Here is a 12836-nt window from a genome sequence, read left to right on the forward strand (position 1 = left end):
TTAAAATCAGATAGAATCACTCAAACTCGTTGGGTTAACCAAAACCCATTTGAACCAATCCAATTGAACGGTGTAATTCGGTTGTCTTACTTATATTTAATATAAAAAAAAGGATTAATTACAAAAAACTACCCTGTGGTTTCGCCGATTTGCGATGTGGTACCTGTGGTTTTTTTTGTTACAAACACCTCCATGTGGTTGTCGCCGTTATACAAATCAAGGAAACGGCAAAAAATCTGACGTGGAACAGGGGCAATTTAGAAAATTCGATTTTTTTTTTTATTTTTTTTTTCTCTCTCCTCCTCTCTCCTTCATCGTTGATTCTCTTCTTTGACGATTTTCTTCTTCTTCACCTTCACCTAGAATCTTTTCTTCTTCTTCTTCTTTCTCTTCCTCCTCCTCCTCCTCCTCCTCCTCCTCTTTTTTCTTCTTCTTCCTCTCTTCTCTTCTTCTTCCTATTTTTCTTCTTTTTTTTTCTAATTTTTTTTAATTCTGGAAATTCCAGATTTCTGGAATTTCCAGAACGTGAAGAACGTTCTTCACGTCTGGAAATTCCAGAAATTAAGAACGTCTCTGGACGTTCTTGACGTCTGGAATTTCCAGATTTCTGGAATTTCCAGAAATCAGGAATTTCCAGAATTAAAAAAAGAAAAAAAAAGAAAAAAGGGAAAGATGAAGAGAAGAAATAAGGAAGAAGAAGAAAAGAAAGGAAGAAGAGGAGAAAATGGAAGAAGAACATAAAGTGGAAGAGGAAATGGAGGAAGAAGAAAAAGAGGAACGAAGAAGAAGAGAAGAAGAAGATGAAGTCAACCTAAAAATTAAGGAAAAAAAAGTCAAAATTTTTCTTTCCCAAATTGCCCCTCTGATTTAACAGATTTTTTGCCGTTTCCTTGATTTGTATAACGGCGACAACCACAGGGAGGTGTTTGTAACAAAAAAAACCACAGGTACCACATCGCAAATCGGTGAAACCACAGGGTAGTTTTTTGTAATTAACCCTAAAAAAAATTAGTTCATGTAATAAAGGGAGATTCAGTGGCGAAACTCTTAGCCTAGTGGTTGAGAGTATATCTATGATTTGGGAGGTCATAGGTTCTAATAATATGGGGTGAGGTAAGAATTTTTCTTTGTTATTTAATGTAAACTCATGTACGCAATTTAAAATAAAATAAAATAAAAGGAGATTCAAATCTTGGTCTCTAATGAGTCTGCTCGTCCCACCCAAGCCCGTCTCTTATGGGCTGGGTTTGGACATGTATATTTGAGAATTGGACTGGCCCAGCATGAACCCACTCAAGCTCGCACATAGAATGAGTTGGGTTTGAAATTTATCTTCAAAGCCTGAAATCAACCCGATATGTCTTTATATTATGTACATTATATATTTTTTAGGGTTAATTACAAGTAGATGTCTTGTGGTTACACGGATTTGCAGATGGACACATGTGATATTTTTCTTTACAAATGCAACCTTGTGGTCGCAAAATTTTGCATTTTTTTATTTTACCAAATTTGGCCAATAACAACCTCAAAATGAAAATTTTCAAGAATTAAAGTTGTTTGGTATCATATTTACTATCGAACCATATTTTTATTTTTTTCAAAATCATCATTTCTGAAGTTTCCTCTTATAAAAAAACACTAAAATGACATCAAACCTAAAAAGTTGAAGAATTAAAATTGCTTAAAATATCTTTTAACTCTTGAAATTTTTTATTTCGAGGCCGTTATCGGCCAAATTCTGACAAAGTGAACCCAAATACAAAATTTTGCAAACCACGCGTTTGCAAAAAAATACCACAAGTACCAATCTGCAAATCGGTAAAACCACATAGATGTAATTAGCCTTATTTTTTATTACCTCTATTTTATTTTTATTATTTTGTTGAATATTCTTTTGTCACATAATTTTTTTTAGTTTTATTGAATTAATTAACTAAAAGTTTAATTTTTCTTCAAAAAAAAACTAAAAGTTTAATTTGTTTTATTTTTACTATTCATATTTATAGTTTAACATAGTTTTTAAATAAATTTGTTAATATAAATATATATTAGTCGGGAGGATTGGGTTGGATTTAGAAATCAGTTTTCTTATCTTGGTCCAGCCGGTCAGAGCTCGTTATAGATATAATGTGGATTGGTTGGGTAGGGCTTGGAGGGACGCCGTACACCGTACATCAGAGGAGGGACGCCGTACACTGACCCCTTTTTATCAAATTGTTAATTCTCCTCAGATGACTCCAGCTCAGCCTGTCTAGCCTACTTTATAGATTGAAGGAATCGGAAACTAAAATCCGTCACATTTTCACAATGAAATTGACGATGATGATAACTTAAGAGGAATTAATAGGTTGATGATAACTAACTATGGAAGCAATATGTGATTAATGTTTATTGTAATGTTGAATTGTGTATTAACTATAGAATTAAAGACATCATCTTAAAAGGAATTATTTTCCAACTATTACCAAGTTGAGAATAATTCGCTTAAATGACCTCTTTTTGGGTTTAACTCAAAATGATGGTGGTTACACATCGGGACATAACTTCCAAATATGACATTTACTAGGTTAAGAATAATTCGTTTAAATGTGGTTACACATCGGGACATAACTTCCAAATATGACCTTTTTTTATAATTTCCTTTAAAACCAAGTTTATAAAACTTGTACCGAACCGGTTGGTTCGATCGGTCCGGGATAATAATGGCTTGAAGTAAAAGTAGGCCGGTCCAAGAGCCCCCATTTCGTGCGAATGCATCCTTAATCTGGTGGTGATTCTACTGCACCACTCCCATGCGCATGAGATAATTTTCCCTAGTATTTGCTTAAAGACTTGTAAAGACTTTTTATTTATAAGCTAGTGAAAATTCTTATTTCTTTCTTGTGTGGGATGAGAAAACTTAATTTGTTTCTATCCTCTTCAAAACCATTTCAGGTGGTTCACTTTGAACATCAATTTTCCATTCATCATTTTTCTGTTTTGAACTTATAATATAGCATTAAAAAGATCTCGTTATATAAAATACGTTGACATATTTCAAATTATTTTAAACTCAATTTATATGTTATATATTTAAACCTTAAGTTAATAAAAACATAACGAACCAAAATTTTTATTTTAATACAAAATTTTCAATATACATTTAGTTATTAATTAGGTTTCTTTTTTTTATGTATTTATTTTTAATTTAAAAATAATAAGTATGTTAAATCACATTGAATTAAATTTTTTTTATATATAATTTATAAAAAAAATTCAAATTGATTATATATAAATATTATTTATTTATTATATCATCCGGTCTAACCAATCTAAATCGTCCAGTCCGATTAAATGACTCGTAATGTAACTATAAATCCGGTTTGATGTCTCAAACGGTTAAGATAACATTGCTTAAAATAATTGAAAGTATTTGGGAAAATTACATAGAAATTCATCTTTGGAAAACTATTTACAACTATGTTAAATCATAATTTTGAATTATGTCAAATTAGTAAAATCAGTATTTTTAATATACTTTAAGGATTGAAATTTATAAATTAAAAGTATAAAATATATTTTTTAGGGTTTATGATTTATGAATTGGAATTTAGAATTTTTAAATTATAGTATAAAATTATAATATATAGAAAATAATGACATATTAAGAATTAAGTTTGGTGATATGATTTTAATTATGATATTAATGTATTTGAACCAAGTATTTTGTTAAAAAGGCCATGATATTTTGTGGAGTCGTTGTTAAAAAGGCCATGATATTTTGTGGAGTCGAAACCAAAAGAAGAAGCCCATATTGCCGTTGTAGTTGTAAAGATGACCTAAACGTGGCACGTGCAAGACTTACAGATAGATAGGACTATGACTATGATATGAGGAGTTGTTGGACAATTAGAAAATCACAACAAAATTGACAAAAAAAAAAAAAACATCCGAAAATCTACAGAGAGTTGTGGCGTCTCAATAACCTTACCTTGGAAACTTTCGATTATTTCTCTCGAGAATCCAAAATCCACCTCAAAAACAAAAACAAAAACCCTTCCTTTTGATTTTATTTGAAAAAGATATGAATGAATAGAAACTAAAGTATTTGAACAAGAATCAAGCTTGCTTTATTGTGAAATGAAGTGTGCACAAACTCCCTTTCACGCCAAACCCATAGCCATTGCGGATGGAAGGCAATGAAGATAACACCACCCAAAAGGTGCACTACCTTAACTCTCCTTTTATCTTTTCAGATATGTTCCTTGCCTTAGGGTTCTTTTTTTCCTTTTTAATTATGAATTTAGGTTTCTGTTTTTTCTCAAATGATGATGATGATGATGATGAAGTCCGGTTGGGATTTCGGGGTTCTTGGTTTCTCCGTCTTTAATTTTGTTTTTCTGATAAGTAATAGATATGTAGGTTGAGTTGCTGAATTTCATGCTTTGAATGTATTGAATAGTTGTTGTTACTTTTGTGGAGCTGCTGTAATTACAACTACTTGATGCAGAATTGCCATTATCCAGATTCTGCTAAGCTCCTATTTGCGTTCCTAAGAAGTTGAGAAACATTCAACTCTAACTAATTTATCTGCCCAATTAATTGAGAAATGGTTCTGATTTTATCTTTAACAAAGCACGTCTTTTCTATCTAATGATTAAGATCCTGCTTTAGATTTATCTTTATCATTCAGAGGTCCATGCACCTCATTTATTTTAGCAGCTCCATCATTTATCTCTTACTTGGTCTAAATGACATGTCATGTGTTGATTTTCCCTACCAAATGCTTTCTAGTTAATATTTCTCTTTGAAAAAATTGGATCGAAGTGGATAATGTCTTTTTTTGGCCATTGGTTGATCCTATCATGCCATCCAATTTAGGAAATGAGGCAGCTAACCAGAAAATTTCCGACTTAAAAAGATTCGAGAAGGGTTTGTTTTTACCTTGGGTTAGAAGGAGGTTCTTTACTTGCAAGATTATGTAATTTTAAGGCTATTTAAGCATTGTGAGTAAATGTGGGGACTTCTAAATGGCTTAGTTATGACTGGAAAATGGTATCCTTATTAGCAGAAAAAGTTTATATTGTTCAAAGAATTTCGAAGAACAAAGGGATTAAATAAAATGATCAATAAATTGAAAGAAACATTCTTGAATGCTTCCCAATTGCCCATCTGTTGTCTGCATCTTCTTTCAATTTAGCAAGCATCATGTTAGCTGATTATAATTTGCTAATTGAATGATTTTGTCATCTGATAGGTCGGTTTTGTAAGGTCAATATCAGAAGATTTAATGTTGCATTTGTTTGAGCAATAGATTTAATGTTGCCTCTTTTTGCCAGGCATCTGGTCTTGTGGTAGTTTATTGAGTTTCCTAGCATAGGTCAGTTAGCATTTTCCAGTATGGTCTATGACATTTGACATCTAATGATGAAATCTTACTCCATTCAGGATTATTACAAAATATTGGAGGTCGATTACGATGCAACAGATGAGAAAATAAGATTAAATTACCTGAAGCTTGCGCTGGTTAGTGGTGCATCTGCTATGAACAGCTTCTTATGTGAGCTTTTACATTTCTTGATTGCAATGGACCAACGGTAGCTTTATATTCAACTCCGTAGGATTGATATTTTAATTTATTCACAGAAGTGGCATCCAGATAAACACCAGGGTGATACTGCTGTTACAGAAAAATTTCAAGAGATAAACGAAGCTTATAGAGGTAATTTTCGTGCATGTTCTTTTATTACATCTGATGCATATAGCATGACATGTGAAACAGAGAAATCTTAGTCTGTTCCCTCTACAGTGTTTGCAGTTCTTAGAAATTACTAATACATTCATCATATTTAATCTTGCCATTCATAAGTACACTTAAGATAAAACAGAAGTTATGGAACCTATCTCTCATCTTTGTAGAAGTACAGCGCATAACTTTTGTGCATATAAGTAATCAGGCAGATGATGTATTGTAAAATCATCGTAATATTTGATGATCCACTACACATTTTTTATTGTGTTTACAAGTATCTGCCATTCACTTTTGTTGGTATTTTCTTCTTTAGTGTTGAGTGATCCAGCTAAGCGCTCAGACTATGATTTGACCGGAATTTATGAGATTGATAAGTACAGTTTGCGGGTAAGTTGGCATTCTTTGAGTTGGTGCCAAAGTTTGACTGGGCATAGTCTATTGATGCTAATCTAAGAACTGTGTTATGCAATGCAGGAATACCTTGCCAGATTTAAAGGAATGATTCTTACCTGCAACGGGCTTGGTATCAGTCATACATCAACACGGTAAGATTTTCAGGACTTTATGATGTACTGTTTTTAGCTTAAGAAGTTCTAATTGATTGTTGAATTAGCAGATCAAGCTATATGCAGTTTAAGCTGCAAGTATCTTGATCATGTACCCAATTAGTCATTATCAAAGTAAAGTTTGGGCATATTGATTATGGTAATGAATGAAATATCTGTAAATTTGAATTTGATCTTTCATGACACTGCAGGACACAGCACCTGACTGAAACTAATGAATATGCAGATAAATAAGGTATGATGAAAAAGTTGTTATGGAATTGGAAAATTGTTAATACTCTATCTAGCACTTGTAATATGTTGCTAGAGAATATCATTTATCAAACTTTTGCCTAAATCTGAAGATGAAGATGAAGCTGGTCTATTTTTGTTGTATTTGAGATGGATAGTAATCATGTTTATGATACACAACAGTGGCTTCCGGAAACAGCCTGCTCATTTTGTGTGTAAAATATTATGATACGAGCCTCGATTCGATTGAGATAATTATGCGGCATGACACTTTTATGATCATGTTTCTTTGTAAAATTCAATTTGTATAAAACCAAATATATGCTTGATCATGAGCATTTAACTTGGAAAATGTGGTAAGAGACTCTACTTTGAATGAATTACTGAAGAGAGCAAAAGGTATCCATAATTGTATTGCTATTACCATTTACCAAGTATATGAATTTCAACGTTATGCAAATGTTACAGGATCTGTGTAACCTGCTTTGGAAGCATTTTGGTAGAAGTGGCAATGTTCCATATGGTTATATATAAAATGTTAGAAAATTGATTTTCATGTCAATCGTTTTGTGTCTATCGGATTGTCTTTGTAAATGGTGTTTTCGTCGAGAACTTGTCATTCCTTCATTTTAGAATATTTTAGATTAATTGATTGAGTCAGCCACTGCCCAATTGTTTTTGTTGGACTGTTGGTTTTAGTGTTTTGCCTCTTCAGATGAAACTTTCAAATATTACAATACATTGATTTGGGGTCAAATGATTACTCAACTTTTGATTTAAGTTTCATTTTGTTTTAGTATAATACTCTCTCCGTTTTATACTTATTTATCACAGAATTATTGTTTTCATATTATTTGTCATGTAATTTTTTTCTATTTTTTTCTTATTAATCAGTTTGACATCAATTACTCTTTTTGTCATTTTAAGTTTTTGAGGTATAAAGAATGGTGTAATTTAATGAATATAGTGGTGTAATTTAATGAATATAGTGAGACATGAGAGATTTTTCAATAAAAAATTAAATGAGGGTTAGAAAGGAGAGAGCCTCGTTTAGTAACATAGAGGAACAGTTTTGTTCTGTAGTATTTGATCATTCACCTTTAGACTCTAAAAGGTTTTTAGAGTTGAATTTTATTATAAATTTTTCAAAATTTAACTTAAGAACTAACAAATGAAATGTACAAATAAATTTCTTGGAGATGTTAATAGTTTCTTGAACCAAATTTAAAGGAGTCTTAATATTAAGACTTAGGATCCGTTTGGTTACCTATTGTTTGATGTTTCTTGTTTCCTGGTTTGTTGTTTTTCCAAAAAGTTATTTTTTAGCTATAAAAGACAAACACTTTTTATTTTATTTTTGAGGTTTGGTGCATCCAATAAGTATATGATGTGGACAGGCAACAATTCAAAGGAGGAAGTTTCTTTCTCAGATCGTAATCTCTACCATTAATTGTAAAAATGAATAATTGAGATTTAGTTGTTGAAGTCTAGAATTTTATTATTCATTTATTGAAAATTGAATGTCAACTATTTATTTTGCTTTTGATGATTGAGATACATATGGACATGGTTTTTAAGTTCAAATTCAACATAATTCAGTGTTTCTTCCAGTAAGGATGATTTTATTTAAATTATGTAAAGTTTAATTAATTTATTGAAGGACTCTAAACTTGATTGACCGTAACTATATTTTAATTTGATAATTCAGCATTAATTTTGTCAGTTGATTACGTTTTGATAAAAAAAAAAAGCTAATGACTTATTGCCTCTTCAAGAGCTCAAATAATACATAAATATATACAAATACATATTTGCATAGAATAAGTTTTTTTATATATAAAAAATTGCATAGAATAAGTTAAAAATTTAGTTTTATAGTTATATTGGAGAATAGATTTCGCTTCCATATATAAGATTAAATTTGTACATCATTCACTCTGTCCCATAGGATTAAATTTTCATGTTTGTATTATATATTTAGACAAACTATGTCTCATCTGTAGAAATTTTCTTGTAAGCTCTCGTCATTTGTAGTTTTTAATTGACTAGTATATTCACTTTTTATTTTCAAACTAAATTTTTGGAAAGAGTTGAAAATTGATGGAAAAGAAATGGTCAAAACACATAATATTACGTCCTTTTGCTTTACTAATTTCAATTAGCATATGCATTTTTGTTATCAACACAACTGTGCTTGTTTTAAGTTGTCAATGTAGTTCTTACGCATGTTTATTATTGTTTACTGTGTTTGCTGTTATGGTTTGCTGTTTGTTGTTGCTTTTCAGAATAGAGTAAACAAGCACTCCTTTTGTTTTTTACCCACATAGAAAGAAATATAGTTTTAGTTAAATTTGTAAAACAATGGCTTTTAGCTTTTTTAATGGATATAATAGCCTTATGAAACTTTTCATGAAAAGCTTTTTATTTATATTTATTTGATTTTGATAAAATTATTATTTTTTATTTTCACAAACATTTTTTTAACATTATTCAGATCTTTATAATACAATTACCCAAACAAAAGAGTTTTTCTCCATTCAATAAATTATTATTATTATTTAATTATTTAAGTTATTTTTATTAATTATATTATATTTTTGCTTTTATAATTTATTTGCTGATTAGATATTTACAAACTAACAATAATTAATTAAAATTTTACCAAATAACAACAAACATCTAATCGCACTAGTTTCGGTAATAGCTATCAGCTAAAGCATTTGTAAAAAAAATCAAATGAGAGAGAAATTAATCTATAATTATTTAGATTCTATTATTTGGTTAAAATTCATGGTAAAAAAATTATCTAACTTGGAGTTCAGATTTTGAATCTTATACATTTGCTACATCCTTTTATCCTTCAATTTTAATTAGATTTAAAAATTTAAAAATTTCACAAATCTAATTTCTCACTTATCTGTTAATTTCTATAGACTTGTTAATCATGAGCTAGATTATTTGTTAAATTAGAGATTAAAGTACACGAGTTAGTTTATTAAAGAAAATTAGATAAATAGAGGATTTAAAACATGTTAAGAGACAGATCGACTTGTTTCGAATAATTGAAAGTAAAATAAAATAAATAATACAAGAAATTTACATAATTTGATCAATTTGTGCCTATTTACATAGGAGATACACAACTTTTATTATTGAAGCAACTAACATCTTACAAGTGAAATTTATAAAATTTCACAAATCCAATAATTTTTTTAAAAGTTCATGACCAAATGTTTGTCAAACTCTCTAATTTTCTTTAGACTCAAATTGAAAATACTTTGTTGTTTAAGAACATCTTACAAGTGAAGGCATACTTTGACAATTTACACAGTATTTATTTTAGCTTTCAAATGAATATTGGCAAACCCTTTTGAGAAGGCCAAACGCTAGTCGAAAGGGAGGATTAATATTACGGTTTTGATATATGCAGCCCTTAGGGCTGCATATAAGCATTAAATGCTTAAGAATATTTTTTTGTATTTTTCAATATCCATATTTATTATGCATTGAACTTTTAAATACACCAAAACTAATTTATTGTAATAATATATGCTCTTATATTTTTAATATCTGCATTTATTATATATTGAACTTCTATAATTTTTGGAAAAGTGTAGATTTATCCGTAACTATGAATTTAAACAAATTGTTTCACTGTTATTCAACTCGTTATTTAATTGTAGCATAAGACCTTGCAAACATCCTAAAATATTTAATTTGTTGCTAATACAGTTATAAATAATCTGTCAAAATTATAATATTCAAATCTGTCACATAAAAGTTAGTCAGAAAAAACTGCATACAACCCGTCAAAATACAAATAACTGTTTTATTTTATCGACGAACTTCTTTAGAATATCTGATGTGATAGTCAAATAACTGTCAAATCAGTTAGTTCAAATTTTCTATTGTGTAAGAATAAAATTGAAATTATTTGATATTGTTAGGATAAAATTGTATAAATTCATAGTTACGGGTAAATCTGCATTTTTTCAAAAATGATAGAAGTTCAATATATAATAAATGTAGATATTAAAAATATAAAAGAATATATTATTGCAATAAATGAGTTTTGATGTATTTAAAAGTCCAATGCATAATAAATATGGATATTGAAAATACAAAAAAATATTCTTAAGCATTTAATGCTTACATGCAGCCCTAAGGGCTGCATATATCAAAACCGTTAATATTAATATTGGTTTTATAAACCATGCGCCAAATATATAATTAATATTACTTTGATGATTGTACCTTAAACTCGCTTGCACCTTACACTTGTTCAGAAAAAATTGATGGACTCTCTAAGTTTACATGATGTCTCCTTACTCTTTAAATTTACTTAAAATGTCATAATTAAATCTCTAAATCTATAAAAACGCCATTAAAGTGTCAAAAAATAGAAAGTTAATTCGTTGTAATGATTTAGAATCACGAATTAGGCCTTTATTTTTTCAGTTTTGAATTTTTTTTACAAGTTTAGACAAATTGAAATGTATATCACTTTAAACAAATTCAGACCAAATATAGGGTGCCAATAAGCAATTAAAAATATAAGGTGACAAATAATTTAGGGTAAATTCCCAAAAAAAAAAATCTTGTGGTTTGTTTTTTTTTTTTAAAAGGACCGTGTCATACGCCGTTGTAAAAATTACGGAAAATGACATAACACCGTTTAACTTGATGACATGGCAAAGGGTAAAATGGTCTGAATTAGTTGGGGGACCTATATAAGCACCAGATCGTCTTCTTCTTCCCCCCAAATTACTATTTCTTCTCAACTTCTTCTTTCAATCGAAAACCTAAAATCCAATTCCCTTCAAATCATGTTGATTAATTAACATGTTAGTGATTCTCTTGAATTTTCGAATGTAAACCCCAAGATTTGCAGTTCAAATTTCACCAAATTCGTGTAGCATTTATTGAACCCTAAAGCGTGAAGAGATGAGTTCATCGAATTCATCAAATTCTCATATTTCATTGGGTCAGTGGCATGAATCAAACTGCTTCTGTGGGATTAGAGCTCCAATACGTCGAGCATCAACAAAGTTAAACAATGGAAGGAGATTCGTTGGTTGTGCGAGATATCCTGATCGAGCTGCTTGTCGTTATTTTGAGTGGCTTGATCCTGATGAATTAGAGGTTTGTCGTGCTCGTGTGGGTGAACTCGAAATGGAGTTACGGACCATGTCTGAGAGTAAGAAAAAGCTAGAGATGGAACTTTTGCAGGAGAACGAAGAAAATAGAAGATTGAAATAAGAAAATGGGTGTTTAAAGAAGAAATTAATTGTTATTGTTATTGTTATTGTACTGATAATGGGGTTTATTGTAATGATATTTGCCAGTATAGATAATGATAGTAGGATAGATGGCAGATTTGGGTTGCCTTAGTGGTAGACAAACTACACTTTGTAGCCAAAAATGTATTGCCATTTACATGTTTGTGTAAATGTTTGTGTGAAAATGAAGGTGAATTGATATTATGTTATTGACTTGTGTTAATTGTGACCAAAAAATCACTTGTCTTTGAAGTGCGAATTTGTTATTTGTGCAATTTAATCATCTTGACTGTGAGTTGTTCTTGTGCTAATTTTATTGTACTTGTTCATACACAATATAACTAAAAATGTGGCTTGTTCAGGTCACAATATATGTCAATTGCAAAGAACCTTAATTACATTCACAACCTTAATTGTCACAAAGGTATTACATATAGGTCAGAAGCTTTGACTTCCCTGTAGAGGTCACAATTCACAAAATATACAAAATAGCTAACAAAAAGTAGTGTTTCCAAAATGCCTATCAAGTTTCTCAATAGTCTTCAACATTTCCAGTGAAATGGACATGTCTCTGGGCTAAATCAGCAAGGTTTGCAGCTCTTCTTGGTCTAGTTGGAACACTAGGCTCTGCTTCATTTGGCTCTTTTCCTAGTTGTAGAAATTGTTGGTGCCATGAAATTTCTGCCACTGCCCCTACCTCTGCACCTACCTCTCACCACTGGTTGGCTTTGTCCTCTAGTAACACCACCAATATTTGCTAAGTTTTGTGTTGGTGGTGGCTGTGAAACACTTCCTTTAGTAACACCACCAATATTTGCTGAAGGCTGTGTTGGGGGTGGCTGTGAAGTACTTCCAACTAAATGTCCTTGCTGCATCATAGAACATCAAAAAAATCCAAATTTGTGTTACTAACTATTAAAAAAATAGCAAAATCAACAAATTTATCCAACTTACACTAGATTGTGCAGGGTTGGAAGTGGTTGCATTATTGGTTTTTCTAGGTATGCCTACTTTTCTAGGTGGACT

The 12836-nt window shown here is 30.4% G+C and overlaps 1 protein-coding gene across 1 annotated transcript; it reads left to right on the forward strand.

Annotated features, from left to right (window-relative positions):
* Nucleotides 1-3886: 3886 nt before the first annotated feature.
* LOC136205122 (uncharacterized) lies at nt 3887-7384 on the forward strand. The gene is made up of 7 exons (XM_065995605.1): nt 3887-4204; nt 5431-5508; nt 5629-5704; nt 6048-6121; nt 6209-6279; nt 6492-6535; nt 7000-7384. The coding sequence occupies exons 1-6, from the start codon at nt 4172-4174 to the stop codon at nt 6532-6534; spliced, it is 375 nt and encodes a 124-aa protein (XP_065851677.1). The 5' UTR covers nt 3887-4171; the 3' UTR covers nt 6535; nt 7000-7384.
* The last annotated feature ends 5452 nt before the right edge of the window (nt 7385-12836 follow it).

Source organism: Euphorbia lathyris, chromosome 9 (genome assembly GCF_963576675.1).
Source record: "Euphorbia lathyris chromosome 9, ddEupLath1.1, whole genome shotgun sequence".
Taxonomy (NCBI): Eukaryota; Viridiplantae; Streptophyta; class Magnoliopsida; order Malpighiales; family Euphorbiaceae; genus Euphorbia; species Euphorbia lathyris.

Bases quoted from the DNA above. Each gene is read 5' to 3' on its own strand.
- LOC136205122 (XM_065995605.1), top strand. From the start codon at position 4,172: ATGGAAGGCAATGAAGATAACACCACCCAAAAG. The intron at 5,509-5,628 runs GTTAGTGGTGCA...ATTTATTCACAG, and splicing joins ATTACCTGAAGCTTGCGCTG to AAGTGGCATCCAGATAAACA. The intron at 6,280-6,491 runs GTAAGATTTTCA...ATGACACTGCAG, and splicing joins ATCAGTCATACATCAACACG to GACACAGCACCTGACTGAAA.